This window comes from Syngnathus leptorhynchus, chromosome 21 (assembly GCF_054491065.1).
Source record: "Syngnathus leptorhynchus isolate UIUO chromosome 21, UIUO_Slep, whole genome shotgun sequence".
In the NCBI taxonomy this organism is placed as follows: Eukaryota; Metazoa; Chordata; class Actinopteri; order Syngnathiformes; family Syngnathidae; genus Syngnathus; species Syngnathus leptorhynchus.
Genome location: NC_141215.1, coordinates 4787716 through 4805113, shown reverse-complemented (window position 1 = coordinate 4805113; position 17398 = coordinate 4787716). Strand labels below are relative to the sequence as shown.

At 46.7% G+C, this 17398-nt stretch overlaps 2 protein-coding genes across 7 annotated transcripts in view; one reads left to right on the top strand and one right to left on the bottom strand.

Annotated features, from left to right (window-relative positions):
• tafa5a (TAFA chemokine like family member 5a) overlaps nucleotides 1-5712 on the top strand; it is a 58543-nt gene extending 52831 nt beyond the window's left edge. The window contains exons 3-4 of the mRNA XM_085902286.1: nucleotides 1562-1689; nucleotides 5575-5712. Coding sequence (XP_085758412.1) covers nucleotides 1562-1689; nucleotides 5575-5583 — 137 coding nt within the window. The 3' untranslated portion in view covers nucleotides 5584-5712. The remainder of the gene's footprint in view (nucleotides 1-1561; nucleotides 1690-5574) is intronic.
• LOC147040279 (uncharacterized) overlaps nucleotides 1-17398 on the bottom strand; it is a 161577-nt gene that overhangs the window by 88277 nt on the left and 55902 nt on the right. The gene's annotated exons all lie outside the window — the stretch shown is intronic.

Below are 17398 nucleotides of genomic sequence, written 5' to 3'. Positions count from 1 at the left end.
CTGTCTCCTTTCTAATTATCAAAACGCTTCATCTTGGAGTGGCGCACCGGCCGCATTCATCACGCGAGATCAGATCTGTCTGCCGCTCTCCCCCCCCCCTTCCTCCCCTTTGCGCAAGGCCCATCATTCACCGCCTTGGCATGGGATGAGACGGAATTTATTAGGCCAAGATGCTGGCTGTTGACACGAGTGTGAGCGACCATTTGGCGGGGAGATAAACGCCCCGACGGAGGCTTTAATAATGTCCTCGACGCTGATGAAACCTTCTTTTAGGCACCGCGGAGCAAATTGCGAAATTGCTAACACCGACTCTGTGCTATTGTAAACGACTACGGTGCATATTTCAACTGTTCACCGCTAGCCACGAAAAGTACATATTTCCAAATCGAAATATTTCACAGCATTTCAGTTCAATATTCACTTTCTCGAATCACTTATCTATTTTGTCATGACACGGGTGCGTAGCTATGGCAACGGCCTGGTGGGGAGAAGAAGAAAAAGAAAAAAAACTGAGTGAGAACACATAAGCGCCCAGCACGACATCGGTGTCGGTTGCCCCCCGCGGCGCTGAATGGATCGATCGCTTTTTTTTTTTTCAAATGATTCAAACTGCTCTTCCGTGTCAGTGTGCCAGAGTGAATCACTCATCACACTTTGTTTTTTTCCCAGCACCTTTAAAGTTGCCAACAGGAGCAATTAAGGCTACTCTGGCTTAATTTCGGATGTGCGGCTATTGCTCGACTTTCTTTGCCATCTCTGCAGGGGGGGGTGTAAATGCGGATCTTCGTTCATGACGTCCAATTTCACTTTCAATTCATCCTTTTCTCCGCTCAAATTTGCCATTAGACGCGGCGGTGCTTTTGTGCACCGCTAAGAAAAGACGTTTGTCAATGTCTATTTAACTTCAAAGTGCTCTCAGGTTTTTTTGAATGTTTTGAAAAAAATGTTTCAAAAAGGCTGATGTGCTTTTTTTTTTTTTTTTTTTGAGGTGTCGTTTGTACGGCGACATTTTGAACTTTGGAAGAATTTCTTTAATTCATATTATGTGCTCCCAAAATAAAAATAAAAAGTCCTATATTTCTCATTTCATCTACCATAGACTACCATACAATTTTTCTTGCACAAAATCACACCCAATTTGGAGCAGGTTATAATTTCCACCATGTGCAGCCGAATTACAGGAATGGCATAATGACGCATAAATTGCGCAATTTGGTGTTATTTGTTGTCTTTCTACTGAATGCATTGAGCTCTCCATCTGTCTGATTGCGGCCATCTTGGCCTCATCTCTCACTGTCAGCCCCTCATTTCATATCTTTCAATTGTGTGCGCGCTTCATTGCTCTTCATCTCGTCCAATCGTCGCACCCCCCCCGCCGACATTTACAGTGGTATGTTTATTTTTGAGTATTTCCCATCCTCTATCTCGCCCTTGCCATCGTTTTTCCATCATGTTCAACCCTTACGCATCCCTCCGCTTTTCTCTCTATGCTAATCTTAGGCTGTCTCGCTCACCCCCACCACCACCGCCACTTTAATCGTTCTCTCTATTTTCTCCACAGCCGCCATTGTTCGGAAAAAGCAGTGGTGCGAGATGGTGCCGTGTTTGGACGACGAGGGCTGCGACCTGTTAGTCAATAAATCCGGCTGGACTTGTACGCAGCCAGGAGGCCGAGTCAAGACAACTACGGTAAGCTCAGGCCGCCCCCATCTTCCAAATAAAATCTCTTCAAATGCTTCCTCTTATTTCCTTTTTTTTTGTAAACACCTAACAATCATTAAGGTTTGAATGCTAAGATTATCCTCATCTCGGTTCATCTTCGAAATTACCCGCTGTGGCAGAAATGTTTGTGATTGAACAATGATCGCGTGAGCGACGACGCAGGACACCTTTCGGGATAATGCCGAGCACTCAATGGTGTGAAGAAAGTGGGAGGCACTTTTCTTGTCAATATATGGAAAAGGTGAAATTCACATGCCGATGGGAAAACATCTTGTTCTTTTTCCACTTCTTTCACACGGAAACACTAGCCGGCTAGTTTATCTACAAACGTGGACGGGCAAAGGCCGAGGCCCGCCGGGGCATCATTAAATCATAATTTAGTCGTCAAGTGACTCACTTGTTTACGCCGCACCGCTGAGACTTAGCTCCGACCGCGACACGGATGTACCTGCTCGCCGTCGGCCGGGGTGACAGCAGCTCGATGTTTCGCCAACAAAGTCGTTTGCTATCCGGCCACATATCTGCGTCCATTTTTTATATTTGACAGAGTCCGCACGCGAGTACGGAAACGCTAGATACGTTTCGGCCTACTTGTACTTTTCATATCCCGCTCGAGGACGTCAGTCATGGGGGGGGATGACAGGTATTTCCCGCTCGGCTCATTGGCCGCTTTAAGCCCGCCGACAGCTCGTCAAACGGCCGGACGGCCGCGCGCACTCGACTGTCCCCAGTTGGCCGTGAATATTTAAGCGGCTTTCGCTGTCAGGGATTTTAGTAGTTGGCAGCGAGCAGTCATGGGTCACCGTTTAAAATTCCTTTCAAAATTTCCGTGTCGGGGACGAAACGGACGACGAGGAAAGTCGGGCGAATGTTTGATTTTTCCCCAAATACCCATTAAAAGAGCATCAAAGCTAAGTTTCAGACGGGAATCATCCACCGCCGTGTTTCTTTCAGACTCTTTGATACAATAACATGCAAAAGCATTTACTTCATTTGAACAAATGCCCTTTTCCCCGAGGCCTTTTCCGACTTTAAGCCCACACTGGCCCCGTATTTGGACGTTGCCGGAGGCTGAATGCGCCTCGTGCACGCTCGGCTGAGCATGTCCGACCTGTCCGTCAGGTGTTTGTGTGAAAACATCAATGCGGACAAGCGGGCTCAACCCTGAGGGGGGTCGTATGACGAAGCCGATCTGACTCAGCCCCCCCCCCCCCCAAGCCCTATAAAGGGCTATTTTGGATAAATGTCAGGAAGCAGTTTGCGTGTCTTGATTGACCAAACATATTCTCCGTCTATTTTAAATAGCTTCCGTGCATTCGTTTCTTCCACGTCAGGCTCCGCCCCCTCCCACCCGTCGCCACCCCTTCATTCATCTTAGTCTCAACCTGCTTTGTGTCGGGCCTCTCAATAAAACCACAATATTGATCGTGGTACAACATGAAGATTGATACGCGCGCGCTTATTATGGACCCTGACAGTGAGGCTTTGAACGAGGTTACTTTCACCTGCAATGACTGACAAAAAGGACAAATATCAAACAGAGGCAATGTTACGGGTCGGAATTTTTTGGGACTAGAATTTAATGTAGCCTTATTTATAGTACGGATTGTTATTTCCTATATTCTAAAGCACTCTCTTTTGGCAAATGCCATCTGAGTCATCATCTTCCGTCCTCGCCTTTGTGAGGCTCTCCCCGGAGAATGCTCGGCATTGTGCCCTCCGCCATTTCAGACTGGCAGATGAAACGACACAAGCCTCCCTATCTCTCTCTCTTTTTGTCTGTCTCGCTTTCTGCTGCATGGGGGGGCGACGCCGGGTGCTCAGTGAGATGGAGGCAGAGTGATTGCGCCATTAGAGGAGAAAAAAGCTAAATCACCGCAGGTGATCCGGCGGATTTTTTTGCGACAGCCTAATAAGACAAACAATTGGGACGAGACAAAAAGCAACGAAGGACTTGCGGTGGCGGCGGAAAAGAAAAAGTATTCGACCTTACTTAAGTTGTTTTCGTACTGGTGAGCATTAGGTGCCGTTTTTTGTCGCTCTAAGTGGCCTCGAAGTAAGCACTTAAATCGTCAACACCGGTACGTTATGGAAATGAGGCGAGTCAATACGGTTGTGACCGCGTCTTTTGTTGGTACAGGTTCATTGTCGGATGTCAACTCAGAAAGTTAGAAAATCATTTCTAAGCTGTCCTTGAAAAGACGGGAGAATCACAGTTGGCCGCTTCAGTGATGGAAATATAAATGAATCCTTCCACTGTTGGAAATGTCCCACGGTAGGAACTCGCAGTGGCAGGTCGAGTCAATACCCAATTTTCCTTCCGCTAAGCATTGTGGAGTGCTGCCGATTCCGCCGCACAGAATCGCCGGCACGTTCCGCAACGGAGAAGCAGCGGCGTGACTGCAATCATGACATTTTCACCTCTCAGGTGAGAGGGACGATCCTCAATACCTCTATGGGCAGAAGATAATTATGCGTCCGCAGTGAAGTACAGGTAGACTCGACCTGGTCCAGGCGAGTATTTGACCCTTCACGTGAAGACCGCGGACTTAAACGGCTGTCTGTCTGCTTTTTGGATATTTACGCAATCGCACGAATTTATCATCTGCATGTTCGTCTCTCCGTGGAACCGATTGAAGACGATCCTGACGGGATCTCCCCACGCTCCCCCTTCAGCATAGGTTCTGGGTTTGTACCAACTTGTGTAATTGATCCCTCTGGGTATTGCGGGCACATCCGAGTTGCGCATTGAACAGAATCACCGCTAAGAAGACAGCTGCTTGGTCGCCCCAGACATGCAGAGAGATGGCAAGACAAAGACCCGGTTCTGTTCCCAGCTTGCTTTTAGAGGGAGCCGAGTCAGCGCAGCTCACCCTCCATTTGGGGGACTTGGGGAAGACATTAGAGTGTTAGCGAGGGGCAAGAGGGAGATGCACCGAGAATAAAAAAGTGCTGTCTCCTCATGTTCTGGAGAGAGGATTGATGGACTAAGTGGGGAGGATTGCTCAAGTCTCCCCCGGCCAGTGAAATAGTGTGAAGAGCAAATGTTTCCAGCTCAAATTGCCAATCATGGCGTGTTTCAGCCATTTCGTTTTGGCAAAAACAGATAATTGATTTCATAAAGTAGGACGTGATTGATGGCTCGGGCTCGAGCCGCAAGCAGCTTGTCTTTATTCCGACGAGCAGACGGCTGCAAATGAACACAAGGCCGATGGACCATTATGTTCATTGTACAGTAGCCTAATTTTTTTTGAAGTTTCACAAAATGCGAGAGTAATTAGAGAAGCTAAAAGAGACTAAACGGGAGCTGTCTGGAAATACAATCGAAATCAAATTGGGCGCTCATAATTTGGAGGTTTAATAAGCGGTCAAGTATTTAAAACAGAATAGGAGACAAAAAAATATCAGTAAGGTATCACAATGAAGACTTTGTCATGTGGTTCCCGTCGAGTTTCACAAGTCAAAGTCAAGATGAGTCAATTATTCAGTAAGTTTTCGCTTGTCTCATCAAGTCCTTAAATTCGTGTGACTCGACTCTCCCGCCGCCGAAGACAAAAGCAAAAGATTACGTTTGAGTTACCACCTGACAATTACACAGCGCACAAGTGAATGCAAAGCAAATCAATCTTTTGAGCTACTTGTTTAATTCCCTCCCTTGGCTCCCTTCTGCGAGCGCAATAACTCCCGTAACTATTTTTCTACTCGGCTCGCGACGCTTTTGAAGGCGCTTAAATGTGACACTTTGATAAGCCGGGCTAATAATACAGCGACGCCGCTCAAGAAAAACAACAGTGTTGATTACGTTACATGTTGTTATTTTATCAACGTGATTTTGTTTTTTTCTCCCTACAGGCTCTATGACGCGACAGGACTCTCCCTCCACATTGTTGCACTGAGGAGAGCATTGACGACCCCCTTGACAGGCAGCCAGACACCACTCACCACCGCCACCTTAACGCCACTATCACAAGTCCGCCCATTTCCCGGAAGCTAACTATCCTGCGCCGCGGTCCTCGCGGAGGCGGAAAGGTACCGAACTCAAGAATGCCAAAAGTAATCCATCCAAAAATCTTGACAACAGGAGGGAGATTCATAACTGAAACAACCTGTATTTTGTTTTTTTGTTGTTGCTGGTTTTGTAATTAGCCCACCAGTTCCCAGCGTGCGCGTTAAGCTAGGCTAAATCCATACGCGCTCCGATACAAGATGGCTCCATCTGCATTTCCAGCTTGTTTCCGCTCTTGCTTGGCACGCCTTAAGCCTGCACTGGCGAGCCCTGACTCCGATGGCATCTGTTATTCGGAATAAAAACGAGGCGCCAGACAAGGGCGGATATTAATGCGCCTTACCGCGACGCTGGAGTAGCCACGCGGACATTTTTAACTTACAATGCAATAAAAAAGATTAGGACAAAGTCGTAAAAATGCCCGTTCGTGTTGAGCTTCAGAAAAGCAGGGTCCTCCACCAGTCAATATTGCTGGCAGTTTTATGATTTGCTTTTAAGAGAAAATCTGATCCTGCTGTTTCTTTCCCAACCAGGCAGCGAGGCCCTCGGTAGGCTTGCAGCTAAAAATAGACATTGAAGGAATCCATGCTCAGATACTTGCACAGCCCATCATAGAGCAGATCTGTTTAGCACCAGTTAAGGAAGACTGAAATGCAATTAGAACGATAGGCCCCATAAAGTATCGGACACTTTGTATCGGATATTGCTCCCAGAGGTCATATTTCGAGAGCGAGCTTTCTAATCATATCGTACAGACATCTGTTTGATGTTCCGAGGAATACCAAAAAAAAAGGTTTGATGGTGACATAACTCTGCAGATAGCAGCACGTGGGTTGAGCGTCTGGTGGCCCGTGCGTTTTGCGTGCACACGCGTGTGAACATTTTTGCTGCTTCGGGCGTGTAATGAGTCATTTCCCACCGCTCATTAACCTGTGGCTTATTGCTAACCGGCTCATGAATATTCATCGGGCCGTCTTCTACGGGGGAGGGAGATGCAACAAGAACGCCACCGTTACAATGACAAATGAGCAATTAGTGATATAGGTTTATTTTTATTTCTTATTTTTTATTATTAATTCTATATTAATTTATTTTTTTAATTTTTTTTATATATATATATTTTAAATGCATTGACTTCTGTCAGTGTGACGCATTTCCTTTCATAAGACCCTTAACACGTTTAGCGCGGGTCGGTGTGCGCTGACATTTCCGAGGGAGTCGGCCAGAGTACACACGCAGAGGAAATGTCAAGTCTCGGCCATATGTTGACGCGAATTTGCTTTCCATCCCAGCTGGAGAGTGACTACATACTATGTATTATAAATCGAGTTGTCTTTAGCGCCAACAGATGTGCCTGCGTTCACCTTCACTCCAGTGCACAATATGCGCTATGGAGAGCAGAATGTATACTTTGCTACACTCGACTGCGCCTCTAAACAGGAAGATGTACCCTACAAATTTGATGTGCACGGAATCCAATGTTTTCCTCTTCCTTGGATGAATATCGACATGTATCGAGTGGAATGCCCTCAAGCCAGTGTGCACAAATTAGACATAAACACGCATGGATTATTTACGTTCCGTTGCAGCCGGCACTCTTGGTGATGCCTTAAAGTTTGTCAGTCGGTTTACGGGCGGGACTTCATCTCTCTCTCATCGTTCGTGCATGCCCGAGAATGGCATCTGGTCGTTGGCCCTCGTAAGATATAAAATAGAGTAATATGGCAGTTTGCTGATAAACCCGAGGTAATTATCACCTAGGGCCGGGGAATTTTATTCATAGGGCAAATTCATCTGATATTCATCTGACGCTGGTTCCTCTTTTAATAGGGGACTCGCATTTCCCCGAGATGAGATTTGTGTGTAGGGGAGATTTATGGGAGGCTGTTTTCCACAATGCCGATGCCGGTTTGTGTATGTGGCGCGAGTAAGAGCAAAAAGGGGAGCATTGTGGGAATATGAGAAAATTACCATGGTCGACCGCTTCGTCTAACTATGTGGTAGTTTACAAAAAAAACAAGACCATTTCATCGCTAGCCATTTGCATTCCATTTCCTTGACTGCAGTTGTAGGATTTCCCAGTAGGACCGCCAGGATCGGCTGCAGTTATCTCGTGGGAGATAGCGACAAAGCAAAATAATGTTGACAATTGCCCCATTAATAATTAGCTGTGTTAATCGTTAAAATTCTTCCCAAAACGTCATGACAAGAAATTCTTTCAGCGTATTATTATTCTGTGCCTGGTCTGCATCCAACACCTTGATTCTCGCATGGCCTGTTCCATTCAAGTTCATTATTATTACATTCAAGCCTCAGTGACATTGCCAAGATCTTGAACGGCGACACTATTATTTTGGCTGTGTGGCGACTGCGAGCGGCCAGATGGTTTGCGGACGCTTCCAGATTTGTCTTTTTGCCCTAAGATTAATTGTTTCTCCGCGAGAGTCACTTTGTTCTTGTACACTAGGTGGAGAATGAATGCGAGTTGTAATGGAAATAACCTTCAACTGAGAAATTCCTATTTGCAAGTCGGACAGTAATTAGTTGTTTTTAGTCGGTCATGGCAGAACTACAAAGACGCACACAAATGTCATCTAGTGCAATAAAAATGATGTTGTTTTGTTGGCCAAGGGAGCTAATCCGAAATGAGATTTAACACCTTAACGTCTGTTTTCTTTTCAAAGTCTGGTTGTGCTCCAAGCAGGACAAAAATACCCCTAAGGAGAAAGCAAGATATACAATAGATCGGACTAAAATATAATACCATAAAATAGGAAACAGCAGGGGCTCCAAAATTGAACCCTGTGGAACACCATACGACAGTGAGGCTGTGGAATTCAGAGCAACCGCTGCCAAATAATATCTAAAGCATTTCCAATGCTCAACCTGGTGCTGCGAACAGGTCAACACGATAATGTGGTCCACCGCATTGAACGCTGCAGTCAGGTCCAACAAAATAAAACGTCTCCAGTGTCATTAGCCGGGGGGGGGGTGTCATTAAAAACTCATAACAGGGCTGACTGTGCTTTGCTATTAAAGCTCCGACTATACTTTGCTTTTGCATGATATAGCAAGGTTTATCTCAAGATTTTGCTGAAAAGTCAAAACACTTTAATCGACTCCTGACTGTGCTAACAAAATCTCGTCTGCTCTGTTCTTCGTCCTTCGTGACAGGTCTCGTAACATCATCAGAGCACCAGAACGGGAGTGTTTGCAGGAACACCCCCCTGTCCCCTCGAGGACATTGGGTAAATGACTCGCAATAAAACACTGTTCCCTGCGAGCGACTCCACGGGCTTTCTGACTTCTCCCACCCGGCGGGTGTCGTTGGGTCAACAAGGTCGTCTGCTCTCCACTTCTGCCTGCTCCGTCCAATTAGCAGCTTTCGCCCTTCGCCGTGGAGGGTGGGACCCCTGCCAAATGTCACGGGTGACTTGCGCCCTATCGGAAGTCCTCAGAATTGCTTTGACTGAAGACGAGAATTCCCCGCATTTCTTCACCTTTCTAGAACATCAGCAGGGCGCAAGGATCATTTAGAGAAGTGAGCGCTCGCTGCTGTGAATAGGCCTTCTGCTGGAGCAGACCTCCCATATTTTTATAGACCAAAGAGCAAAAGAAACAAATGCGCCAGGACTGACGCAGTAGACCCTCGCTGCTTGCGTGCCCACCAAGCAATCCGTGGACACCTCGTGGACTGGCACACAAACACACACACGGATCAAAGGAGTACTTTTGACCATTTCCTGACTGTTTTCTTTCCTCGGACCGAGCCCAACACTGTACTTTGGAACTGGAGATATAGGTACTACATAACGTATAACTGTGTATTGAGAACAAAAAATAAAAAATAAAAATAAATACAAAAAATGCGACGGTCGGAACGCAAGAAGGCGCATCAAAAAAACGCAAATGAAAAGACGGCGTGAAGAAATGTCATTAAATGTATTTTGAAAGTCCCTAAAAGTTATATATTTAACAGTTTTTATATGTTGTACCTTTGTAGAGAAGCTTATTGGACTTGTGGTCACAATGACAATTAGGATGTGCGCAAAATGCTGTTGTTCTCATTACCGCCGGCGCTCGTAGTCTTGGGTTTTTCGGTTCACACCTCACTAGCTGCTTTATTTTCATCTTCATTTCCAAGTCACTGTCCAGCAAAAAAGAAATCCCGAGGACTGACCCTGCCGCCGACTTACATTTTAAGTGTATAGTAGTCAGTGGAAGCCATTGAAGATTGCTAATTTGCTATGATATTGTATCGTACACAATGTGGAATACTGAATCGTTTCCCCTCGATGGCTTTTGATCTCTTAATTTATTTCCGTGCTCACGCCGACACGCGCGACAATCGGGCCTCGACGTCGGCGAGCGGAACGAGAGGGGAGATCGAACGAGGGAGCGGCGGAGATATTGCGGTCATTGACATACAGTACTTTTTTTAATCATGAAATATTTTAAGAATAAATTAAATACATTGAATGAAATGTCCCTTGAAAATGGAGATGGTGTTTGATCCGTGTGCTCTTCGACCGGAGTCCCGCAGGGTAACTGAAGTCATCTGTTTGATTTCAAGCACGTCGGACAAGATCCCAAGACGATCGACGGTGAATGTTAACAAATTACGACAAGAAATCAGTTGCCACAGCAACCGAATCCTACAGGCTTTGTTCTGATTCTAATATTGAGCCCCAGCGTCGGCATAATTGCGACCAAACAAGTTGTCGAAATGAACCGTCATTGCTCATGAGATGCGATTACCACAAATGCTTGTGATTATTTAATTCCTGAACGAAAATTAATAATCTCTTAATTAACCAGGAACTCATATAGCATATGCTTTAATATATTTCTCCACTGTATACATTTGAAGGATGTGGTTATTTTCGGATACGGTATCTGTCTATTTTTTCAGCCGACATTATTATAGCTGAATGCAAATAATGAATATGATTATGACTATTTTTAAGAAGCTCGTGTTATACCTTGAGCTTTTGTTTTTCTGACAGCGTACAGCAAACGTTGGACTACCAAGATGGAAAATGTCAAAGAATCCCCACGGAGGTTAAACCGGTTAATTAAATTGAACGACTTTAAATCAGTCTTATTTTGGCAAGAATTTAATTTAGGATTTTTTTTATGGGCCATCCTGCTGTTTTTTGCTTGCCTTTCCCCCCCCCCCCCACAGATGTAACATTATTGACATATTTGGCACCTAATTCATATTTCACACTAGGAGTCTTTCTTTACAGTATGAATTTGATGAAGTGCTGAAAAAAAGGATCGATAGATAATATGGCCGAGGCAGCTGCTTACTTATGGATGCCCCCCGCCCAGCTGCCAAAAAAAATAGTTACAATAATCTGTCATGGTTACAGCAACAAAGTCATTTGTTTTTTCCTGTCCATTCTTTATTTGTGTTATTTTTTGGCTCAACAGGTGAACGGTTCATTAAGGAGGTTTGTATCAGCATATCTAAAATGAGCAAATTCTTCTTTTGTTTTCACGAACACTATTAAAACATACACGCATAGTTATGCAAAGAATTCAGGAAGTGGAATCGATACGCAAATATGTTTTGCTATTTGATTTGATCTCTCATAGACACAACGGTAGAGACGGAGGAAAAAGACATGCTTGACGGCATATCGATCGGTAATCGAGACGTACGCCAATTCAACCGCAGGCCCTCTCCGTCTCCTCGACGAGGTTGACAGATGGCGACCGGCCTGACACACGAGAGCGCCGAATGAGAAAAAATGACGCGCTTTTCAGCAGCTCCTTTAAAAACTCATTTACATGCTGTCAGCTTCCATTACGGCCGCCGACTGTAGCCAAGGCGCCTGGGCGTAGCGCCGAACCTGAACCTTCGCTAACACTAGCACCACATTCTGGTCTTTGAAGGGCCATAGGTCACTCTCAAAACCAAGCACAGAGTCAAACAACATATGAATGATCACGCATATCCGACCTGAATAACAACCGGGGCGGAGCCACATCGTGGCGAGGGGTTGTTTGAGGCTAAGTGCACGCGTGTGTTCATTAGCTTAACAACAAGCTTCATAGCGGCTCGTCTGCTCCCAGGGGACACCTGCTGTGAGCATCTCACCACATGAGTTTCTATACATTGAGACGGGCTTTTATTAGCGGCGGCGGCGTGTCAAGCTGTGTGATTTACAGTACGGCTAAAAAAACAAACAGTCGTCATATTTCATCAAGGCCATGAGTCCTTTCGTATATCATAGGATCTGGTTATTTGAAAAATTCAAATACGTCCTTAATTAACCAGCTCTTCGCCTTCTGGACAAACTGCTCATTCTATTGAATGAAAGTTTTTCATCTTAATTTGATAGCCCAGGGTTTATCGGTCGGTCAAAATAACAGATATGATCATCTTGACTATTTTCTTTCCAATCTCGGAGTGTACATTTCAATCACTCTGACTTGAGCTGGCTTTCTACTTGAATGCTTTTAGGACTATAATCCCTTTTGGCTAAAATGATAAAGTACGATCCCGGGTGGGCCGCTGTTTTTTTTTTTCCCCACTTCAGCCTTTCCTTGATGCCCTCACCAATTTATTTACACTGTCCCCAAAAGAGCGTCTGAGAAATGATGGACTTGCGCTTACTGAGCCCAGGCACCTTGATAATGGAGTGAGGCTGAAGCGATTAGCGCACTAACAGCCCGTCGGTTCTCTTGAGGGAGGCCGGGCGGCGGGGAGACGGACTCTGAGAACCTCCTAAGAACCTCCGGTTCAAAGCCTGGCTATAGCGAGGAACTCTTAATTGACATCTTGACATCGGGTACCGACAATGTTACATAATTAATACGGTGTGCCTCGTGGTCCATGAAATATAGTCCAATCACAAAGATCAAAGCTGAAAATATCCAAGCGGAGATTTGCGAAGACCTTCGGCGTTAAATGAACCGTGTCATCAATCTTCTCCCCTTATGAGACGCATTTTCCAAAATGGGATCGTATAATTCCGTTACTGGGGAATAAGGAAATATCAGCAAGAATAGAAGAGTCCTTAAGTAACTTCTGCAAAGTTGAACAGAAATATTACATGACAAGTACTGAGGGGCCAACTTTTTCTTTCTTGATACCGAATCCGCAGGATGTAGCTTTTGATAAGCAGAAGCCTTGCGAGAGCCTGCTGAGGCTTAACGCAACCTAGCAAAGCTCAAAGCCCCCTCCTCTCTAAGGATTCTTTTATCTAGCCGCTAGCCGACTGGGGAAAACTACCAAGCGCCAGTCTTGTGCTGGCATGAAACAGAAGCACCACTGGACACTAGTAAACAACAAAGTTGGATGACCCAATCAATGCAACTTTGGAACGGTGACTTGTGTCCTGATCGAATTGCCGATAAAGACTTTGTTAAATGAGTCCATCTCTAAACCATTACACCCAGTAAGTGTCTCCAAAGGGCCTCACATTTCCATACACCCTCTGCTGCCAGCAGCCATGAATTATTGAAAAGGCGACACCGTTCTCGGCCTTCTCGAGTATGAGTGCTGTGTATCTGTCTCATAATGATGAGTGGAAGGGTCACACGGCTCAAGGCTCGGGTCCCCGGCATCCACCCTTAATCCCCCGTAATCCCCGAAACAATGGGTTGCACCACGCAGGAGGGACTGTCGATTTTTATCAGGGCGCTCGGAGGGGATCAACGTGCTTTTGCACAGCAAACACAACAATGAGAGCAGTTTAGCGCCGCGTGATCTTTGAGAAGTACCGTGTTTGAGAGAAATGTGACCCTGTCGGGAAATTGGAAAAAAAAAAAAAATGCTAGAGACGATCAAGTCATTGGTGTTGCCGAGCTAACACGTTTACTCGCTGGCTACCTCAGTTAGTATTTTAATTGGAACGACCACGGCTATTTGCAAACCATCAAGAAGATTCTGAGAAGTTTACTTTACCGGGGACGTCAATTGGAGTCTTTAGGATTACTTGGCACCTGATTACATTAGCCAGCGACTGCTGCCAGGCCTTTTGACCCACTCGAAGACGTTGGGTGAATACGAGAAAGCTTTATTTCAGTTTCGGGACACCTTCCACCCCTGTGCATTATGATAATCTATTCAGCCAGCCTTATTGCTTAAAAATGGCCCATAACACACACACAAGGAATCAGATATATGCACGCACACGCACACAACCCAAGCACCGGTTGGGTTTTATACCGAATAGATGCATAAAAATGTGTCATAACAACGATTATGATTTGGCATTTGGCGGCGACATCAGAGACAGCCATTCCGACGCCTCAGCCGGAGAGTGGATTTAATAGAGCGCGCTCTGATAAAGTCCCGGCTGAGATCACTTGGTGGCCAATAGGTTGCTCCGGCAGCTAATTGGTCAAAAAGTAAAACCTCTCACAGGAATTGGAGGCGGCGTTATCACGGCAAGTCAGCCACGCTATTAATGAGTTGCACCCCCCCTCCACCACCATCACCACCACCCCGTTTTTCTACATTTCCTCTCAGCCTGGGGATGGGGGGACTTACGCCCGGGCATAATTACGACAATGACGGCCGAATGTTTACCTTCGAAGCAAAGTCGGCACCGCTGGAGAGTTCTTACGAGAAGGGAGTAATGACGCATGCACCGGCTGTGTCGGGCCACGGCGACCTTGAATAACGTTCGGGGGTAGGGATCAACGGGTGGTTGTTTCCATGCAGGGCGTTTTCTTAGCGAGGAGAGCGAAAATGTTTATGGATGACAGCGGTAAATATTGCTGCAAAAGATCATCCTCATCTGCAATCTCGCCAGCCCTCCACTTTCTCCTCGTACGTCCTCGTGGCCACCGTGGCGTGACAGGTGACTGACGACGCTAACAATGGCGGGCGCGCCGCCGCCCGTCCCCCCTCCGAGCCGGCGGCATGATGAATTACCCTCATCAGTTTGTTTCGCCAACAGGCCCACGCAGGTCACCACCAAGGCCGGGCGTGACATTTTGTCGCGTACAGTATATGCAAATACCTGCCAATCAATTTAACCCCGCCCCGTCCTTCGGCTGGGCGCCGGCGCCCATTGTGATTAAAATGAATGGATTGCGAGTCGGAATCAAAACCCGCCGGCCTGCCAAAAAAAATCCCCAGGGGGAGGGGGGGTTGGAGGGGGACGGGGGGTCACTGGGACGTAAAATGCTATGTGAAATAAAACCTCCCATTATTCTTTATCACCGGCTCATAACTGCTGAAAGTACGGCGAAATGTGCTGAAAATGAGCAATACAAACAGAGCGACACTTTTAAAAGGGAGGCTGTTAAAAGGCTGCTCCAAAAGCCAATGCTCAAACGGGATATTCTGAGCGGTGTGAATTCCGAGCTCGTCAAGGCCGTTAAGCGTTGGCGCGCCGACGGATGTCGTTCAGAACCGACAAGAGTCGAGGGCGCGAGACGCCGGGCGGGCTTTTGGCTCCGTCTCCATGGCTTCAAAGGTGAAGTCTACACCTGGCGATTAAAGGAGCCGCTTATCATTCGAAGCCACGTCTGATTCTATAAACACACTTTGGTGTCATCTTTAAAAAGAAACAAACACACACACACACTTATTTCTCCCGTTTAAAGCTGAGCACATTCCAGGAGGCCATTTTATCGCTCGGCTTGAGGCAGATGGCCGCCCACCCACTCCGCCGTTCCTGTCAAATCATCGGCGCTGAATGATGAGGGACCGTTGAGCATTTCCAGCTAATTATATGTACCTGCATCCGAGCGAGAACCCGTCTTGTTGCCTTTTGTCATGAATTCCACGTTCATTGTAACCGCCGACGCGGTTAAGCCCGCCATCTGCCGCCATGTTTCGCCCGCGGCGCTGTATTCAACCACCAGACGCTCCTGCCGAACTCGGGCGTAGATGGGAGCGCGGTTAACAAACAAAGACAGACAACAGCGCGCCAATTTATCAAACGTTGAGATATACGAAAATTGTTTGGTGAGTCAGGCGGGGAGTTGCGTCACTACTATACTTGACTAAGTGGCAAAAAAAAAAAAAACATCACTACGCTGATGATCAAACTGAGCATTATAGTATTTTGGCAAATTGTGTTTTGTATTGTATTTTTTTCATTAATGACGTGCTTTTCATTCCAGATGGTGAGACAAGATGCAATTGCATATATGCTGTAGAGGAAATTGCCCTATTAAAAAAAAAGTCCTTTATAATTAATGATGAAACCGCCTCCACTGTGGTCCTGGTGACAAAGTGGAAAAATTAAAATAATAGAATTTTACATCAAAGCTCTGGGAATATTCTGGATGGAAATTGTCATCTTTAAATTGGGGTGGGGGGGGGGGGGTGAAGACTGCGCTATAGCAGACCATACATAATTTATAGCACTGCATTGAGCCATAATCTTTGCTCGGTGCACTAATGAAAGCTGCATTGCTGCATTTTTTACAGCGGGGCCATAATGTGGCAAGAGAGACAAAACGGCATCACGAGGGGGTGCGACGGCGTCTATAGCCGAGCTTGCCTTTCCAAAGCACGGCTTCACTCCAAGCGTCTTGATGTTTATGTGACAGAATCATTTGCATTAGCCTGAGTGGAACATTATTCACCATCTGCCCCCCCCTCCCCAAAAAAAACCTTCCTTCCTATTTCCGTCCCACTACCCATCAATTGCTCGACTCGGGCTCATCGAGTGCAACCGAGTGCAACCGACGCGCATGGTCGCCCGCGCTGGCGGCGCCGCGCCGTTTCGGCACGGGGGTATTAGTGTCGTCGGCCGCGGCGGCGATGGCGCCGGCTCGCCTGACCTCGCTTGAAAAGAATCGGCATTTGACACATATCAATATGTAACGCGTGGATATGTATTCGCAAAAATGTTATCGGTTGCCCTTTCACGCTGCGACTGCTATCAAAGTGCCCTTCCACGGACCGACTCGGTTGAGTTATTCATCCGCCAAATATTTTTTTTCACTCTAACAAAACACGAAGGCGGAATAGATTCGGTGGGCTGCCGCTGGTATCGCGGCAGGTGTGGGCATGGCTCATGAAGAGTCATCATTTAGCGGCAGCAAAATAGAGTGCTTACATTCTATCCGCATGTACTGAAGGTTGTCTGGAGGTGCGACTGTTTGAGAAGGCCTCATTACGATAGGCCAGGCCGTTCAAAGGCTTCCCCCGACACCTCACCACCTGAGGTTCTCCTCTCGGGTGGTTAATGTCAATCGCCTCGCCGTCGACGGGGGCCGACTTCTGAGGCAGGCGGCCTCCTGTCCGTCTCCCGCCACGAGCTCATGCATTATTCCCGGGCTAATTTGAAGAGCCGGAGAAGGAGCGCTTTGAAAAGTGAAGACGGCGGCGTGTAGACAGAACGCCGACTTGAAACGAGGCGAGAGATGACTGACGATTGCGTATGGCGCTGAAGCTGGATGCTTCTTGTCGAAACGCCGCGCGGCTAATCACGACTTCGCCTCCAGCGCAAAAGCTAGTTGGCTTACAAGGAGGACAGGCCCCCTACCACTCCAAAGTGCAAACACACAACGTGGTTGGCGCCGCCGGTACGACGTGAATATGAAACCCGTCGCTCCGAATATGCACATTTATGACTATCAGGAAATCAGACTACAAATCGTGTTTGAGTGACATCATCGTTTCCAGCGCGTTGACACCATAAACCGAGACTCGAACCCCAACCTCAAGGCAGACGTGCTGCCGTCATCCGT